General features: G+C 40.4%; 1 protein-coding gene across 2 annotated transcripts in view; it reads right to left on the bottom strand.

The window, feature by feature from the left end:
• The window catches only part of adcy2b (adenylate cyclase 2b (brain)), a 74,681-nt gene that overhangs the window by 5,633 nt on the left and 50,686 nt on the right, over nt 1–18,362 (bottom strand). For both annotated transcript variants that reach the window (XM_085395625.1, XM_085395624.1), the window contains exons 14-19: nt 17,815–17,912; nt 17,088–17,172; nt 12,220–12,366; nt 6,502–6,621; nt 5,949–6,133; nt 1,893–1,977 (exon numbers count right to left, since the gene is read on the bottom strand). In XM_085395625.1, coding sequence (XP_085251751.1) covers nt 1,893–1,977; nt 5,949–6,133; nt 6,502–6,621; nt 12,220–12,366; nt 17,088–17,172; nt 17,815–17,912 — 720 coding nt within the window. The remainder of the gene's footprint in view (nt 1–1,892; nt 1,978–5,948; nt 6,134–6,501; nt 6,622–12,219; nt 12,367–17,087; nt 17,173–17,814; nt 17,913–18,362) is intronic.

The raw sequence follows: 18,362 nt of genomic DNA, 5'->3' as shown, positions 1-18,362 counted from the left end.
AATTTTAAATTAGAGTTAATTGCAAATATTCATTTTTTATAACACAAATCTAATCACAGACAGGATGCTGTAAAAACATCTTCCATATATTCGTCCACGATATGGGAGCATTTCTCAGCGACCGGCTGCCCGTATCCCATTCTAATCATCGCCACTGAACGGAAACTTCATAGGCTATCTCGAGCAACCTCACCGACTGAAACTAAAGGGCATGCTTGGTATTCATAGAAAATTAAAGCTCCAATAATACAACAATGAAACAATGCGTGAAGCTCCGCCATGATGGCTCAAGGAAATCGAGAACAGACAGGGCTGTTTTGCATAAAAGATAGCCACTGCTTTTTTTTGTTTTTTCTGCTCTTTGCTTTTTCAAGCTTGAGGTAGTTTTGAACCGTCTAAATATGTCAGGAAGATTCATATAGGGAGGTCAAAACATCCCAGGAGTGTGTGTGTGTGCATCAGGCAGCATCCCCTGAACGCACCATCATTATGCTCTCATGTATGTGAACGCTGCAGGCTTCTTGTGGGCTGGCCCCTACGGTGTGTGTTTGCGTGTGCGTGGGAGCATTTTTAGTGTCCTTCGAGATGTACTTCATGTGTGTGGTTCGTAGTCTGGATGATGTATGTGTGCACTAAATACGTTTCCCCTGAGATTAAAGTATGATGCCTATTTAGAAGACTAACAGCGCTGAGATCTTGCGCTATAGTGTTGATAGCCTGAGGCTGAAATGCAAATACAGAGGAGCTTCTTGCCCTCTGAGGACAGCAAGTCTGAACCACTTGTCACGGCGAGTGAGAAGAGCCGTGTGAAAAAAGGAAAAAGAGAAGAACTGTGACACCACTTGTTCGTGCGCATGTATATATGCGCCTATGCACAGTATGAGTATGTGCAGTTTTGTGGCACAATAAATTCCAGTACCTCTTTTAGGCTGAAAAAGTAGGCCGAAAGAAGTAGAGCTCATATCAGATGCTGTTTAGAAACCAGCTAAAAAGCCTGTAAATGAGTTTTGCTCCATTGCGCAGCTGTTCTTCAGGGATGAATTACAGATGCCTTGTTTACAGTAACCTGCTTTCCCCTCTCTTTGACTAAATGCCTGGGAAAAGCCTCATTAGAGCTAAAGATGAAGAATTTGTAAGGCAAATTTCTTAATAGCAGCCTAAAGCATATACAGCCAACTCCAGTGGAAAATGTGAGCAATACCACTCGAAAGACCTTTTGACCTGTTTTAGAAATGATATTTCTCAATAACCCAAAAGCATTGTTAAAAAAAAAAAAACCCAATTACCTCATGATCTGTACGTGACAAAGAGTTTCACTCAGCAAAGTTGTGTTTCCATAACAAAGTCCCCCCTCTTTTCTGCTGAGAGTGACCCAGAATGAGAACAACACAGGGAGCTAGTTTGGACCAACTGTGCCTCTCAGAGGAGCCCCAGTTTGGGTACTAAAGCTCTTGTGGCTGTCCTTCTGTCCCGAACATCAGCTTTGAGGTCAGAGATGATGGATGGTATACCTCACAAAAAAAAAAAGAAGATAAAACACAAACACCCAATGTGTGTCAGATGAGTTTGGGTCTTATGAAGTGAGGATGGTGGGCACAGAGGAGATGGAGGCAGTGGGCCAAACTGGCAGATCTAATGCTCCAAAGATATTTTGATCTTTCTTTATAATGAGCCAAGTCCTCCAACACTGTTTAACTGTCTTTCATCTGTTCCAGAATAATTTCTACAAAGTCATAAAAGTCGTTCCAGAACGACCGGGGCTAAATTTCCCAAAAACATCTCTGCTCCACTGAGTCAGTCGCTGATTCTGCGATTGTGCTGAATGACCTGAAAAGAATCGTAGCGTTCAAAGGGAAAAAATTACACGAGACCACTTTGAGGAAGCTGCTCACCTGCCTGGCTAAGACCAGTAGCGTAATGAAGAAGATGAACAGAGATACAGAACCCATGGTCTTTAGATCCTTCAGGACTCCCGGTCTGTAAGGAGAGGAAAATGCTATAACAACATTCAGCATTTTATTCTGAAAATTCAAAAGCTTAATGCTCTCACACACAAACTGTGGTTTACATTATTCCATCACACATACACTCCATCCTACTGCTGGAAACAGCTACTGGTAAACCAGGTTTGTGCATGAATCCACATGAAAGCCCATAAAATGCAATTTTTCCTCCTGCTTCAGTAACATTTGGTAAAAGTATGGATACCGACTGTTATTTTAGAAATCACTGAGCCCCTTTTAAACTAAGGCCATAAATAAATAAGTTTTAACATATATACATAAACAGTATATTGCCAAATGTATTAAGTTATCTGCCTTCATATGAACTTGAATGACATCCCATTCTTCATTCATAGTTTAAGATGATGTCAGCCCACCCTTGTAGCTATAATGGCTTCCACTCTTTTCGGAATGCTTTCCTAAAGGTTTTAGGAGTGTGTCTATGGGATTTTTTGACCACTTCCTGAAGTGCATTTGTGAGGTCGGACGCTGATATTGGACCTTGGTCCTGGCTCAAAGACTCTGCTCTAATTCTACCCAAAGATGTTCTGTCAGGTTGAGGTCAGGGCTCTGTGCAGGCCGGTCAACAAACTCGCTCATCCCTGTTGTGTTGTAACAGGAAGCGGCCAGCTCCAAACCGTTTCAAGAGTTTCTTTCATAGAACTAAGGGTCCCAGTCCAACTCCTGAAAAACGAACCCCCACCATAATCCCTTTTCCAGCAAACTTTACGCTTTATGCCGTTTTCCTGGCAACCGCCAAACCCACTGGATATCCAGATGAAGAAGTGCGATTCGTCAATCTGGAGAACATGTCTTTACTGCTCTAGAGCCCCGTGGCAGTGTGCTTTACACCACTGCATCCGACACTTTGCATTGCACTTGGAGGTGTAAGGCTTGGATGCAGCTGCTCGGCCATGGAAGCCTATTCCTTGAAACTCTCTATGCACTGTTCTTGATCAAATCTGAAGCCCATTTGGAGGTCTGTAGCAATTGGCTCTGCAGAAAGTTGGGGACTTCTCTGGACTATGCACCTCAGCATCTATTGACCCGAATCTGATTTTACGTGGCATATCACTTCATAGCTGAGTTACTGTTGTTCCCACTCACTTCCACTTTGTTATAATCCCACTAACAGTTGACTGTGGAATACTTAGTAGTGCGGAAATTTCACGACTGCTTAGGTGGCATCCTATCAATGTACCACACCGGCAACACATTCTTTCACAAATGTTTGCAGGAGCATTTTTTCCCTTGCTTTTATATAATTGTGGCCATAGAAGTGATTTAGATAGGTGGTGAGTGAATACCTTTGGCAATATTGGCCTAGACACAGGGTTTGTGACATTGCTTCATCTGTGTCTATGATACAACATGCATCTGTATGTTAAACGTACCAACAGCAGAGACAGAGAGAAAACACTTGTCGCACTTGTGGAAATGAGTATTCTCAGCATCAGCTCTAGTTACGTGTAACCACACTTTTCAGCGTGTAGTTTTCTCTGCTATTGTCACTAAGTAAAGTGGCAAAGTGAGTGTGTTTGTGTGTCGCTGGGTGCTAAGGTGCTGCTGCAGCTGCCTAGTTGTTAGATGAATGTGCAAATCTTACTGGAAATAATAAAAGCTGATCAGACATTTGCAGATCTTTCACAGAAAAGTGCACAGGGTGCTTAAGTCACGAAGCTGACACATTCAGATGCTGTCAAGGACTGTATGTCTGAGAGAGGACTGACTGACTGCTAGGTTTGGCCTTTTCTTTGTAACTGTTTGCTGTACGGCTTCTCTCACATCGATGTGGAGGGATTTTAGTCCACTCTTCTTTACAGTGTTGCTTCATTTCATTAAAATCTGCAGGCATTCGTTTATGCACAGCTCTTTTAAGATCTTACTATTTACTACTTCAGTCAGGTTGAGGTCTGGACTGATTGGGCCATCGCAGCACTGTGATTCTTTTCTTTTTGCTGCTTGTCTTAAGATAATTGTCCTGCATCACTCAGTTTGGGCTAAGCTTCAGCTGTCAGTAAGATGGTCTTACCTTTGTCTCTAGAATACTTGATATTACTTGAGTTGATAAGCTTTTTGTTTTGGTTAAGAAACAGTAATTCGATTGAGTTTTATTTTTTTAAGACTCTAGTTTTGAAGAAACAGAAAAGAATTTGGGAAACAATTAGCCCCCAAAAAATCAGTGTCCACAGTTTTTATAAATTGGCATAACTATGAACAAGCACTGCTAGATTCTTCTCTTTTGTATCTATTCATTTTTTGAAAACTTCCCTTATTATCCCATTTGAACCTTGTGTAAATTTTCACCAGTAGATTGTGGTCAGCCTAATTCTGGTTTTACTGCCCCTCCTAATTTAAGTTCATAATCCTAGTAATGGTAGATGATAAAGGACAAACACATTTTAGTTAGCCAAAAGAGAGAAAAAACATTAAGGTTAGACTGAAACCCATAGCAGTCATGGCTATGGGGTCCAGAAAACAGATGAGGTCAATTAAACATTATGCAGTGTTTTATATTTGGACCCCTGGCTGTGGTTCATCTGTAGGAAGTGTACTCAGACAGCAAAGTGACTCTTGACCTCTAAGTTTTTCCCTATTGAGTCAGCTGTTTACCTCAGCTGTCAGTGTTGGGTGAGAAACATCCACTTTTTATATTCTGGAGGAAGCTGTAAAACTTTGTGAAGGGACTCTGAAACGAACGAGTTGATGAGTCAGCGAAGCTCACTTTTGACTGAGTTGTTGAGGATACCCCGATCTTTTCTATTCATAACTTCTGCTGTTTTTGCTTTTGTTAGCTGCTGTTGGATGTCTAATCTGTTGACAATAGGTAACTGTGACAACTTGAGGAATAAATGAGCATGTTTATGCAAATGCTCATGTGTTAGAGCCTTGACTTTGGTTCAGGAGGTCAGGCTTGAGGTTAGGAACAAGATGACATTTTATCAATACTGCTTGTCTCTTTCTTTTTTTGGTAAAGGGGACCCTTTCTCCGATGATAAAATACAGGTATAATATTTCATGTCTGCAGTTTAAAAGGGCAGGCATGAATTGAAATGTGCCTCCACAGCATGCCCAGGCCTAAAACTTCCCTTCTCCTCCCCTCTCTTCTCCTAACGTACTTTGTATGTGGCTGATGTGTAGTCATATAATTAAAATCTATTTGGTCAGAAGGGAGATATCCTTCCTGGCCACTGTATTTAAAAATGGCAGAAAGCCTGCACCCACTCCTCTATATTTTTAATACATGAACTATAAATTTATCAACTTACTTCAATGATTAGTAGCTGTAGCTTCTAGCTCAACAGCCTGTGGATATGTAATCCTGTGCCTGTTATAACACAGACAGTACAACTAAAGTTCTCCTTCAAGATACTAAAGTGGAAATTACTATTTGTCAGCCCTGGTCTGTTTCTTTTTTGTTTTTCCACTTCATTGCTATTCTTATTTACTTGCCTCCGTGCTCTGGCAAAAGCAGTATTGTCTTCATGCTAATAACAGCTGAGGTGAAGAAGACAAACAAAAGGAGAAATATGAGCTTGAGAAAAAAACTTTTTCTTTCCGCAGTCTCTCTAGGTGCCCTGGAAACTTTTTGCATAATGGGATTTTGTCAGCAGTGAGACTCTAGCTGTCAGTCAAAAGTGAATTGAGCTCCATCAACACAAACTGCTGCCATTCATCATCCCCATCTCCAGGGGTTACACTTGATCGACAGTCACATGGGATATCGCTGCCTCAGCATCAGTCTTCCCCCGTGGTCCGGTCTCATTAGTCATTTTAATAAGCTCTTTTCTACTGATGTGAGCAGGCTGCAGGGTCAGCGTGATGGAGGGTTTCAAACAGATAATATTAACCTAAAGTTGGCCTAAAAATGATTTCATCATTTCCTAAATAATGAAGCAGAAAGGATGTGTGGAGGAAGAAGGGAGAACGAGTGCATGCAGGTACCTGTCTGGTTTATCTGTGCGGTATAAGGCTTTGTTAAATCCATCCAGTAGAGTTGCATGTGTCTGCAGGATGATGATGTTGTAGATTACCACGGCGACCAGCATCACCACCATCTTCAGCTCGTAGTTGATCCTCAAGAACACGGAGCATGACACCAAGCCCAGTATACAGCAGTAGATAAAGTACTGAAAGAGAGTAAAGGAACATCAACAACAGATGACCCAATATGGCATGTGCTGTGTGACTGATAAGTTATATTGCATACTTTGATAAAAATGTGGGATACTTTTAGTTTTGTGAGGCCCAAATGCTGCCTTAAAGGGAGCACAGCTAAAACAGCTCGTTTCTGATAGACAATGAACTGAGGGGCTGCACCAAGGCTCACCTGTTCTACTAGAGTCCAAGAAAAGATACAGAGCTGGACACGAACACAACACAACACAACACAACACAGAGACACAGATGTCTCATTTTGCTTGTTTAGATGTCATTTTAGATGGCCGCAGTACTTTCTCTGCAGGTCATGTTGCTGACCTCTCACTGCTGTACTTACTGGCAGGTAAAACTTGTTTTTGCCTGTGTTGTCCACCATGTAGTCCAGCTGGCTGTTATTGGTTAGATTCACAGTTGGCAGGATGTCATCCACAGGTCCTCCAGGATCCTCCACAAAAAACTAACAAAACCAAAAGAGATCCAAGCAGAATACACAGAAAATAAAACATGTCAGGCGTTGACATTTCGTCAATGTCATTGTCAATACAAATCCATATAAAAATATCAATCAACAAATACATCAGTTTTTTTCTAAATTAGTTTCTGTCAGTCACATCACATGGGTCTCTAGCCTTTCTAAAGCTCTTTCCAAGGTTTTCTTTGGTCACTGGCTGCTTTTTCACTCCAGTCCGGTGCCAGACCATTTTCAGAGGGATGTGTTTGAGCACTTAACACTGACCAGTGAATCACTCAAGCATAAAAACGTGCCAAACTCAAGAAATGAAGCTCTATTTTCTCTACACATAACTGACAACTGAGCAAAGAACCAATTTAATTTGTATCTTTAGGCACTATGTTTTTAGCAGCCTGTCACAAAAACACATAATTTGTTCCCATTACTTTAGCTGAATCTATGAATATGGCAATGCCAAAGGTTACACACATTTTGACAGGAATAAAATAGCATTTTACCACGAAAAAGGTGATTCCAAAAAAAGATACTGATAACAACTTTGATTGCTATTTGAAGCTATTCATTTTTAAAGAAACTCTCTTATGATGAGAAATAGAACCAAGCCCACAAACCTGATTATGATTATAAATGGATTAGATTACTGTAACTTGAAGTAAGCTACATTTTTAACCAAAGATCTGTGTAATACTTTGCTATGGTATGACACCTGCATACCTCAACATCATGCACGAATTGAGTCCAGAGATGCACAAAAATAAGACTATTAGTTTATGAAAGTTCCTTTAGAAAATAAAGGCAAAGCCTCCAGTTTCATAAGTATATGTGAACATATCTGATGTATGAGCATCACATTCTGAAACATCTCCATTCTTCGTTATAGGCGTGAATCTGGATCAGTTCCAAGAGTTAATCTCTAATTCGGTGAAACATTGTAGCCTTGGGAGTGAATTTCCTGTTTCCATCATTGAACAGAAGTCATTCTAAGAGAAACATTTCAAGCTTTTGAAATATTCTTTTACACTTTGGCAGTAAAATTCTTTAAAGATTTCACCTTTATCGTTATTGTATAACATACATGTGTAATGCGCATATTCTGTGACACATTTCACGCCTGTTTCCTGCTGCATGCCAAATGATGCTGTTCACACTGACAGCGTGTCTATTTAACATTTGAAAGAAATCCCCCATTTAATCACCATAAGCAGGGACTCTCATGCTTGACCTGGACAACATATTGTATGGAAAACCACAACGCTAAAAAAATACAACCATCGCTTTTGGGAGAAAAACCTCAGCAGTGGTACAATTGACCTCCACAGCTGCTGTGGTGTAATCAAGTGGGTAAAAATAGAATAGAAACAGTAAATAATGAATGTGTATTTTTGATCTTGTGTATTTCTTCTACAATTTTCAAAGGAACAGCAGCTGACTGACACAGGCTGAATGCACTAACTAAAGGGAAATTCCTGAAATAGTCCAGTTTTGTGTGGAACAGTACAAACCCAGATTTTAATGACGGTCCCTGTTTTTTTGCAGAAAGTGTGCACCAGTGATATAAAACAGCAAGTTTTTTGTGTGTGCCACGGGAACTGTATTCTTGCTCTCTAATTACTCACATTGCCTGCAGCTACATGACATTTAGCTGCCAGGAGTTGAAGGTTTCAGGTGTAATTTGGGGGAGAAAAAGCTATTCTTCACAGACTTGTTTTATGTTATTTTTATTTCTTTGTGCATTACTCCTGTGTGGGTTGTTTTGGGCCATCGTAACAGTGTGAAAGGCTCACGTGTATATATATATTTGTGTACTCACATTTTAATGTTTGTGTACAGTGATGTGAAAAAGTCTTGTGAAACCCCAGTTTCTTAATGTTTTGCTAGGAAACTTTATTGAGACATGTGCAAACATACATGGAAATGAAGCTCATGGGTAAGTTCAATAAGGAAGATCTGTGATCAGTCATCTGCCTGCTTTCATTGGTCTTCGGCTGCTTTTCTGTTGACATTATGTACCGCGTTCCCACGCTGTCAATCTAAATAATGACATCATTACTCTATTCCAATCATCTTCTCGCCTGCCTACTTTGAGCCTATCAGCCTCCACTTTGTGTTCAGACTTTCTTTCTCTGAGACTTTCTTCACCACCACTAGTGTCTAGACTCTGGGAGGTCCTGTCCTAAATCCTATCACCGTTGGGATTCTGTTCTAACATGTTGGGTTGGAGTCTAATTACTAAATACATTAATTTCTATCTCAATACATCATGTCAAATTCTTCCAAGTGATCTCTCTGTTATTGAAATACAGGTTATAGTTTAGACAAGTCTAACAAGCTTATTGACATGAGTTGTGGATCAGGACCCTGAATGCAGACTTAGCATAGGCAGGTGAGATGGAAATTAAAGCATACCTTTATTGAATGGCAGCTGAAACAGTCTAAAAATAAAGGGTAACAAATTTAGGGGAAGAAAGGAGAGCAGGAACAGAACTAACTGAAAATGCTTAAGAAGGGAAAACCAAACTAAAAGTGACTGAAAATATTACAAGTGTAAATAACAGGATCTAAGGCAGACTGGACACACCCTGCGAGGGGTAAAGAGATTTACTGATAAAAGAGAAAGGCCTGATTGGGCTCATATGCACACACAGTAGGGAATAATGGGAACTAGAGGCAGCTGTAGGGAACACACAGGTGCAGACAAACGGGGGAAACAAGACTCGGGGAAAGAAAACTGAACAGCCACATGAGACAGAGAGTACCAAAATAACACAGGAAATGACCAAACATGAGAACACCTAACACAGACGGAGACTTAACAATAAGAAAACACCAGGACATACAAGGACTGGACTGAAAGGGAGTGAAAAAGCATCCAGTGTTCAAAGAAAAATGTCAAAGATTTACAGTAAAGTCTTATTCCTTGGAAGGAAACCTCAGAGAGTGCCAACCTCTGCCATGCTCTGGGCAGTATAGTGCTGCCTTTTGTGCATACTCATTTTGTTTTCGTTGTCCCTTCTAAACATAATTTAAGACATTTGTAGTGCAGTAAAAACACATTTTTGGGTCAACTTGAAAGAATGGCTGGTGTGACATGTAAAAGTGAGGTCAGAGGTCAAACGTGACATGATATTTGGATGCAGACTTTAATGCATTACTTTAATGGAATAATTCCCATAATGAGTATCGTATCCTAAATGTTGCCAACACAAACAAAGGCAGAAGAGTTTTAATCACAGTTTTAAAAATTAAAGGCATTTTATCAAAGTTTGGCCTTATTTGACCTTGAAGACGAGGTCAAAGGTTCAAAGTGATGTGATATTTAGAATCCCCACATATTCACATTCCCTATATGCCCATATGTTGTCAATACAAACAATGGCAGTAAGAAACATAGTTTTAAATAGCTCTGTGTCGTATTATTATCACTCTGACCTTCGGATCAATCTATTGACCTTGAAGAAGAGGTTAGTGATCAAATGTGACATGATATTTAAGATACCATATTGTAAGATACTTTAGATATGTTGATCAATTGTTCAATTTTCAACCACTAAATCATTAAGTTGACCTTGAAGACCTTGGTGGGGGATGACTTTGGGTTGGCTTATGTTTATGTTACGCACGATTGTCTTTCAGGAATGACCATTAAGGTTCAGTTTATGCTCTGTGGGCACCATTTCCCTCTTCGAAACAATCTGGGTATTCATAGAATCCATTATGTCGACCACATGATCAGGTTCACCAGTTTCCTTAAAACACCTTTCCACAGGAAGGGCATTAACCTCATTTCAAAACCTCTGATTGCTCTTAGAGAAGTATTCCTGTTTCTCCCACTTATAAGTTTTAAACTTCCATTGATCTACTTGCCTTTTAAGGTGTAAGGACATTTTTCTGACCTTTGATTTTGAGACAAGACTTGTATCTGGATTACTGAAGAAAATTCAATGTAGTTATAAAGTTCCCCAAAAGCTTCATTTATAAAAACACACACTGGTAAACGTCAGTTGTAGCAAGTGGTTAAAATTATTGTTACTATTAAGAAGGTTTGATTGCAACCCCGTGGCAACTGTTTTTCTCCTGTTCTGTCTGCAGCACTGATTTATTTCAACTTGACATAGTCTGCAGTGCACAAAAAACAACATAAAAATGTTAACCTCTGACCTCAAGGTCAGGAAATCTTGTAAATGCGATAACTTGAGAACGAGGCGACATAGGAGTTTCAAACTAGGTACATCTACTAGGAGGCTGAGTTGAAGTCACCGGTGAGACTTGTGAGATTCCCGGGCTTCGTCTTTGCCTGTTTTTGTTTTGTTGTTTTTGTTTGTGCTGCGTCACATTTCTGTGATAAATAAGTGGCTGCTGCCCTAAAAAACAAAGAAATGCTTGACAGGGGCTGAGGCAGTAACTTGGGGGGGGGGGGGGGGGGGGGGGGGCTTAGCTAACGGTCAGCATGTTGTCTTGCACTTCGTCTGTTGGCTCCACGGGGGAACCTAAAGAAACTATTTTAGTAACGGAGATGATTTCTTCTTTTGTCACAAGGATGCTGAAATGTGAACGAGATGACAAATACTTTGTGTACATAATACCGATTTCATGTAACATTTGGCATTAATCATCGTTATAAGCTATGTTTTTCTTTTTTTAAATGTATTATTGTTATTTTCCTCTAATGAAATGCCTTTTTTTCTTTTCTATTTTTTGAAAATTCAAAATTCACCAAATGGCCAAAGTGTAAAATACTGATATACATTGTACATAAAGAAAAATACGAGAGCAAATAATGAACACGGAGGCGATCGGAAGCGCTCACAGTTGGCAGTTAAGTTGATGCTGAATTTAACTTAGCAATTATCTATGCATTCTTTTGATCTGGAGAAATGGAAAATCATGAAAAGCCTTGCATGCTCTGGGATGGCTGAGAGAGAGAGAGAGAGAGAGAGAGAGAGACTGTATGTATTGAACAGAAATATTTTTTATTTTATTTATTCTATTTTATAAAAGGTATATACTGATTTTTATTAGTTGGGGCAAGTAAAGTCTCATGGCTGTCATCGTCTCAGTCCCCGGTTAAGTCACAACGCTACAACAAGCTCCGCTTTGCAGAACACAGCAGGTTATGGCCTATATCTTCACCTTGTACAGTGTACCGAGAGCTGGGAGTCCACTGCTCCGTCTGAACCGCTGACCGGAGGGTGAGGAGGAAGATTGTAGCAGCAGTGGACTCCTTGCATCTCTTGTCAGTCTTGCACATAAACAGCGTGCGCACACACACACACACACACACACACATATATATATACACTATCCATTTCCCACTGATGGATGTGTCTGCTTCCGTTTGCTGCTCACTGATTTGTACACTTTATCAATGTAACCAATTGTGAGAATAAACAGCATTATAAAAAAAAAAAAGTTAAAGTTTAAGCCAGTATTGGTGCAGTCTATTCAAACCAAATCATATAAATATCCGCTGTGCTACTGCAGCTTTTATCAGAAAATGCACGGCACAGTTATCTGACGCTTCAGCAGCACTTCCAAGAACCAGCAGTCAAACCACATTCACAACATTTAAAACTGGCTTCTCACCATGTTAAAGACAGCCATGACCAGCACGAGAGCAGTGGTCGTCATGGTGAGGACCAATCGCAGCCAGGGGTTATTGGTGACGATGATGCGAGAAGAAGTCGGAAACCATGTAAGAGAGCAGAAGGACCCCTTCCTTCCCTGCTGTGGCTACAAAGAAACAGAGGGAATGACATGAAGGTGAGGAAACAGGGAGTGGGAGTGCTAAACAGAAACACTGCTTTCCTCTGGGGATTAATTAAAAATGATACTGTAAGCTGGAAAACAGTATATTTAAAACATCACATTTATTTTATTTATATACAGTCCAGGGTAGATGATTCCTAAGGCATAAAGATATAGCTACAGCAAGCACATGGCACAAGTTCAAGAAGGTCATTCATTCCCATGTGGTGTCTTGTGATATAGGAATAATTAGTGTGCGGAATTCAAAGAAAACAGAAAGATCTCTGAACTGGAAAAGTTGCATGCTACACATCCATCTGTTGTTAATATGAAGGTAATGCTGGCAGCAGGACCATCTTTGGACTCTCTTTTACTTAGAAGGCTGAGCAGTGTATTAAATTTGCATATGTGGTAGAATGTAATATACAGTAGAGCAGTGGTCCCCAACCTTTTTTGCGCCACGGACCGGTTTATGTCCGACAGTATTTTCAAGGACCGGTCTTTAAGGTGTCACGAATAAATATAACAAAATAAAACCAGTACCGGTACCCAAAAAAAAGAGATTTATTCATAACACACTGGAAACCGAGTTAACGATAAAAACGATAAAAAAATCACAATGAAACCCTGAAAACCATAAATTTCACGGCCAAGCCTCAACTATCGCGGCCCGGTACCAAATGACTCACGGACCGGTACTGGTCCAAGGCCCAGGGGTTGGACCCCGGCAGTAGAGTGCAGTAATACTGTAATATACGGTAATATGCAATGTAAATATATTATGAGACAAGTAAACAGGAGGCAAGACTCACAGACATCTTAATGCATGCAAAAAACAACTAAATGGTATTAATAATGAGTTTTACCAGTGACCTGAGCTAAATGATAAACAGCAATAGATCCAAACATATGGGATTTGATTTTATAGTCAGAACTTATTGGTCAATTCAGTTCTATCTGTATAGCACCATATCACAACAACGGTCACCTCAAGGTGCATAATACTGTCTGGTAAAGACATTACAATAATACAGAGAAATCCCAACAATCAGACAAACACAAGAGCAAGAACTTGGCGACAGTGGAAAGAAAAACTCCCTTTAAACAATAAGAAACCTCTGGCACAAGCAGGCTCAGGCAGACGCACACATCTACCACGAACAGTTGGGGATGGGGGAGAGAGAAAGACCTCCTTATCTGGAGATGTGTTATGATTCCTCTGATAAAGGCTCCCTTTGCCAGATCCCTCACTGAGGCCAGTGTTGCCTTCACACATACTCATTCATGCTGTTCTAACACTATCACCTTCTAGGTTGGTGCATTTCAAACTGTGGCAGTTTTGGAACAGATGTGTGTAAATTAGAGGCCGACTGGACACCAGCCTGTTCCAATCACCGGCTTATTGATCAGTGCATGTCTAATAATAAGTTTAGATGCAGTAAAGGCCTTTGAAAGACTTCTATCCACTCTGCTCTGGCACACAGTACATTAGAGGGTTATGCAAGCAGAGCCTGGAGTGCCCACTAATGACCAACTGTCATCCCCATGTACATACACAGGGAATAATGCTGCCATTGGCTACGTTGGGCTTGCTTTTACATGCAACGAAAGCTCTACTAAGGCTTCGTTTTCAAATGGCAACCCCAAACCTGATTCGTAACAAGAGCAGAAAACCAATCAGTTGGTTTATTTCTTTAGAACAAGCAGAAACTAGCATTAATAAAAGGATAAGCTACAAAAAGAGAGAGGTCTAGCAGTTTTATTAAATAGTTAAGAGGATTAATAATGATCCTTAATCAGCGTGGCTAGATATGGAATTATTTAACCCAGGTAGGATACTATTAAGTCTATTCTTTGCCCTATAGACCCAAGAAAAATCAAGACTGATGTGGATAATAACATAATAATTTGAACTTCTCAACAAGCCTGGCAGGGGAAAAAGAAAGCTACTCAAGAACATTGTCCTCCCTGGCTGCCATACAGAGTAACATTGATTTCTCTGAGGCCTGTTCAGATGGAGGATTCAATACCAGGAGGAGAGAGGGGGATTTTGACAATGGGGCATCTGTTTGACAAAGCAGTGATGCTTATACTAGAATAAATCCAACACAATTATCGTCTCCTCTTAAGAAAAAAAACCCCCCAACTTTTCAGGTCTTTTCAAATTGTAGCTTTTGTCAGAGAAACATTATTTTGTGCTTTTTCTGTGCTCAATTTAACCACACTACTATAGTTCCGTGTCCTCGGGACACTTTCAGCATATATCAAATGATACATTTAAGCTGACAAATAAAAGAAATTTGGCAATTTACCTCAGGCAGATATATGATCTAAAGTAAGTTATATAAGTGTATATTAGCTTGCCGGCTAGTTTCTGATTTGTCACCCTTCCGGACGGTATGTTCACACATGCTTTGTTTTGTGTCCTTGTATTTTGCGACACTACAGCAGTGACAAACAAACAAAAAAAACACCTACTCTGGCTGAAATGGTGAGCTTAGCTCATCTGACTTGAAAAGACATTTTCCAAGAAATGTGTTTGATCACAATAACCGTGTAATGCACTCTTTCACAGATGAATGGAACATGTCCTTTAGCTATTATATGCCCCATTAATAATGACTTACACAAACCCAACCGGGCGCACGGAACCAAAGCACACAGAGCATGCAAGGTTTCTCATTAGTCACATGCGTGACCACTGCAGCTTTAACTGGGAACATATTGACTGTTAAAATCATGGTTAGTGCAAACTCATCAAACTTAAGCTCTCCTTATTTTTCCTTTTTGAATATCTAGGTCAGGAGAGACCCACAGTTATTGATATCTCCCCACTAACTAGAAGTGACCCACGTCTATTGTGTGATAATACTCTCTAGAGAAAGGAGGACAAGGAAATGGGTTCTTAAGGGAGAAACCATTATTGATTGTCCATAAATCCTGTGTCAGCTTCTTGTGGCTGACTGAAAACAATACCCAAACCAATACTTATGTTGGAAAGCTAGCTGTAGCAGGGAATTCATGCATGCGCTAATTTATGAAGGAGAACAAAAGAGTGGATTAGCTCGTATACTCCTCACATGTAATGATAGCAGCTGTTCCTCTGCTGAACATCTGTTAATCTTTTCTCATAATCAACCATCTCTCAAGTATAAAGGATCTAATTACACTGTTATTTATAGAGATACATTTTATGTAGGAGGTAGTAAGTGCAAAAAACATTGTCGTTTTACTGTATATATAAAACATAGTTACGTGTGGGTAGGACCAGGCTGGTTAATTCCTCGTGGCACTAATTCAATCAGTTGCTGGAAACATTCCTCTGAGAGTTTAGCCCATATTGACATGATAGCATCACACAGCTGCTGCAGATTTGTCAGCTGTACATTCATGAGCAGAATGTCCTGTTCCACTAATTCCCAAAGGAATCTGTTAAACCGAAAGACCGTTTGAGTACAATGCACTTATTGCCATGTTGAAGAAACCAATTTGAGATGATATGAGCTTTGAGACATGGTGCGTTACTCTGCTGGGAGGAGTCATTGGTCAGTAACAATACTCAGTCAATGCTCAGTGTGCCAAGAAAATCCCCCACACCACTACACTACCAACAGCCTGAACCACTGATACAAGGTAGGATGGATCCAAGCTATCATGTTGTTTATGACAAATTTGACCCTACTATCTGAATCTCACAGCAGAAATCGGGACTCATCAGACCAGACGGGCTTCAAGGTTTGATATCTTGTGTATTCAGAGATACTCTTCTGCATATCTTGGTTGTAATGAGTGGTTATTTGAGTTACTATTTCCTTCCTCTGACCTCTGGCACAAGCAAATCATTTTTCAGCAGTCCGTCTTGACCATGTCTACAAGCCTAAGCGCACTGAGTTGCTGCCATTTGATTGACATATTCAGGATTTGTGTTAATGAGAAGCTGAACTGGGGTACCTAATCAAAGTTGGCTCGTAAATTTATATAGCATAGTTAGAGCTTTACACCAAACATCAACCTCTGGCCAATGTTGAGATCCCAAAAGCTGCAATTCCTTAAATGGCCACTTGGGGCTAACTGTAAAAGTGAGCTCATACCCACAGACTCTCACCACAACTTCAGCTATGAAATGAACAAGTTCACAGTCTGATTGGTCCCTATTTGAACATTTAAACCAAACATGTTCTGAGGTACAGCCTGTCCAAGAAGTTTGCCGTACACTAAAAACAAGTCAAGTATTTATTAGTGTTATTGAGCACTTTTTAGAAGGCATGCATAGTTTAAGAATGAAGCATTTTAACCCAGCTTGCTAATAACCTACCACACCACCCAACTGTCATCTTAAAATGGGTATTTCTGGCTCCACAAAAATATAAATAGTAGCTTCAAGTTGTAGGGTTGAGAAACCAATGGTAAAACCACTGTGTTCATCATTTACATACAGTCTATGATTCTGGTGGAGCGTTATCAGGTACCACTAGCAAACTAGGTTAATAAGACACATCGCGAAGCTGTATTGACGCCATATACAGACAGCGATACTGGCTAATTAGTGCTAAGTAACAGACTAATGACATACTAGAAGTTAACTCATCAAAACTGGGGCACAGACTTATTAAACAGGCCATCTTAGGGTTATGTTGTGCATATGTTTATTAAAACTGGGGTTTCTTTGAGTCTGCACATGCTTTTCTGTGTGTATTTGAACCTACCAGAATGTGACCAGCGAAGCAAAGGAGCAGGATCAAAGCCAATAACAGGAATGCCATCCCAAAGGAGATCCCGAGCACAGCAGTTCTGCAACACACACACAGACACACACACATTACTCTTTAGTCTCTTGGCACCTCTCAGCCTTTTAAAGTGCCATCCAGGCCAATAAATATCACAGAACTTTTAATGTACTCTGCCTCAGACCTGCAGTTCGTTTACACTAAGGCAGAATAACATGGATCGTGTGGCTCAAAAACAGGTTTGCTCATGTTTCAGTTTTCCTGTGGAGTAACACGGTAACGGCTGATTTAAGGACGCCTGCCATAAAACTGATGATGTCACGTCTAAAATGTGCGACGCGATGCTGCAGCAAACAGAGCAAAGGTAAAGAGGGTGAGACGGCTGAATTAGAAAATCAATGGCCTCTCAGATGCTGAATTACACTTTTGGCTCCCAGAAGCAGTAAATTAGCATGACCGCGAATCTCTCTCTCCCCGCTATTAAAGAGACGCCACACTTTGATTCACCTGATCTATAATCACTAGCAGACACGCTGCCCTTTCATCTCCATCGCCTTTTTTAACATTCCGCCTCTTGCTCCCCTGCCTCTTTCATTTCAGCGCGGTGCCCGTTGATGAGACAGCTGGCGTCAAATGGCTTTTTCACATCAGCCCTGCTGTCACAGCTGGAGTTCGCGTAAACCCTGTAAGACTGGCACAGACTTACTTGGGCAAGACGAGGACCTGCACTATGAATATACAGGAGAATATGAGGCAGGCGCAGGTGACGTAGTACTTGAAGGCAGGTAATGTGGTGGATCTGTACTGCAGAGAGAAGATCGAGACCATGAGTGCAGAAATCAGAGTCAGAACGAGCACTAAACATGCATTGCAAACAAGTTAGAATTGTTCATGTGTGAAAAAAATGATAGTGCTTAACATTTACCATGTAATTGCTGTGAATTCAGGGTTCAACTTTCAGCACCTACAAGTTTATACTGGTTTCTAATGATACTCTAAATTTAGGTAGCGTAAAACAAAAGAAGTAACAACAATCAGTTTTAATGGAAAGGACACTCTAGCTATAGTGTACTAGTGTAATATAGTGGTAATCTCCAAATGATGAGACGAGCATGGAAATTTGAAGTCAGAGGTGTAGTATAGAATATTTAGTGGACACCCCTGTGTTCTATAAGCCTTATATAGCCTGCATAACAACTTCTTTTCCACCGATACCCACACAGTTGCATTGATTTGTTTCTCCCAGCGAGCGAT

The sequence above is a fragment of the Rhamphochromis longiceps genome, linkage group LG22 (assembly GCF_057381845.1).
Source record: "Rhamphochromis longiceps isolate RC_006_pf linkage group LG22, R_longiceps_female_GT1.1, whole genome shotgun sequence".
In the NCBI taxonomy this organism is placed as follows: Eukaryota; Metazoa; Chordata; class Actinopteri; order Cichliformes; family Cichlidae; genus Rhamphochromis; species Rhamphochromis longiceps.
This window is presented reverse-complemented; position numbering and strand designations above follow the sequence as displayed.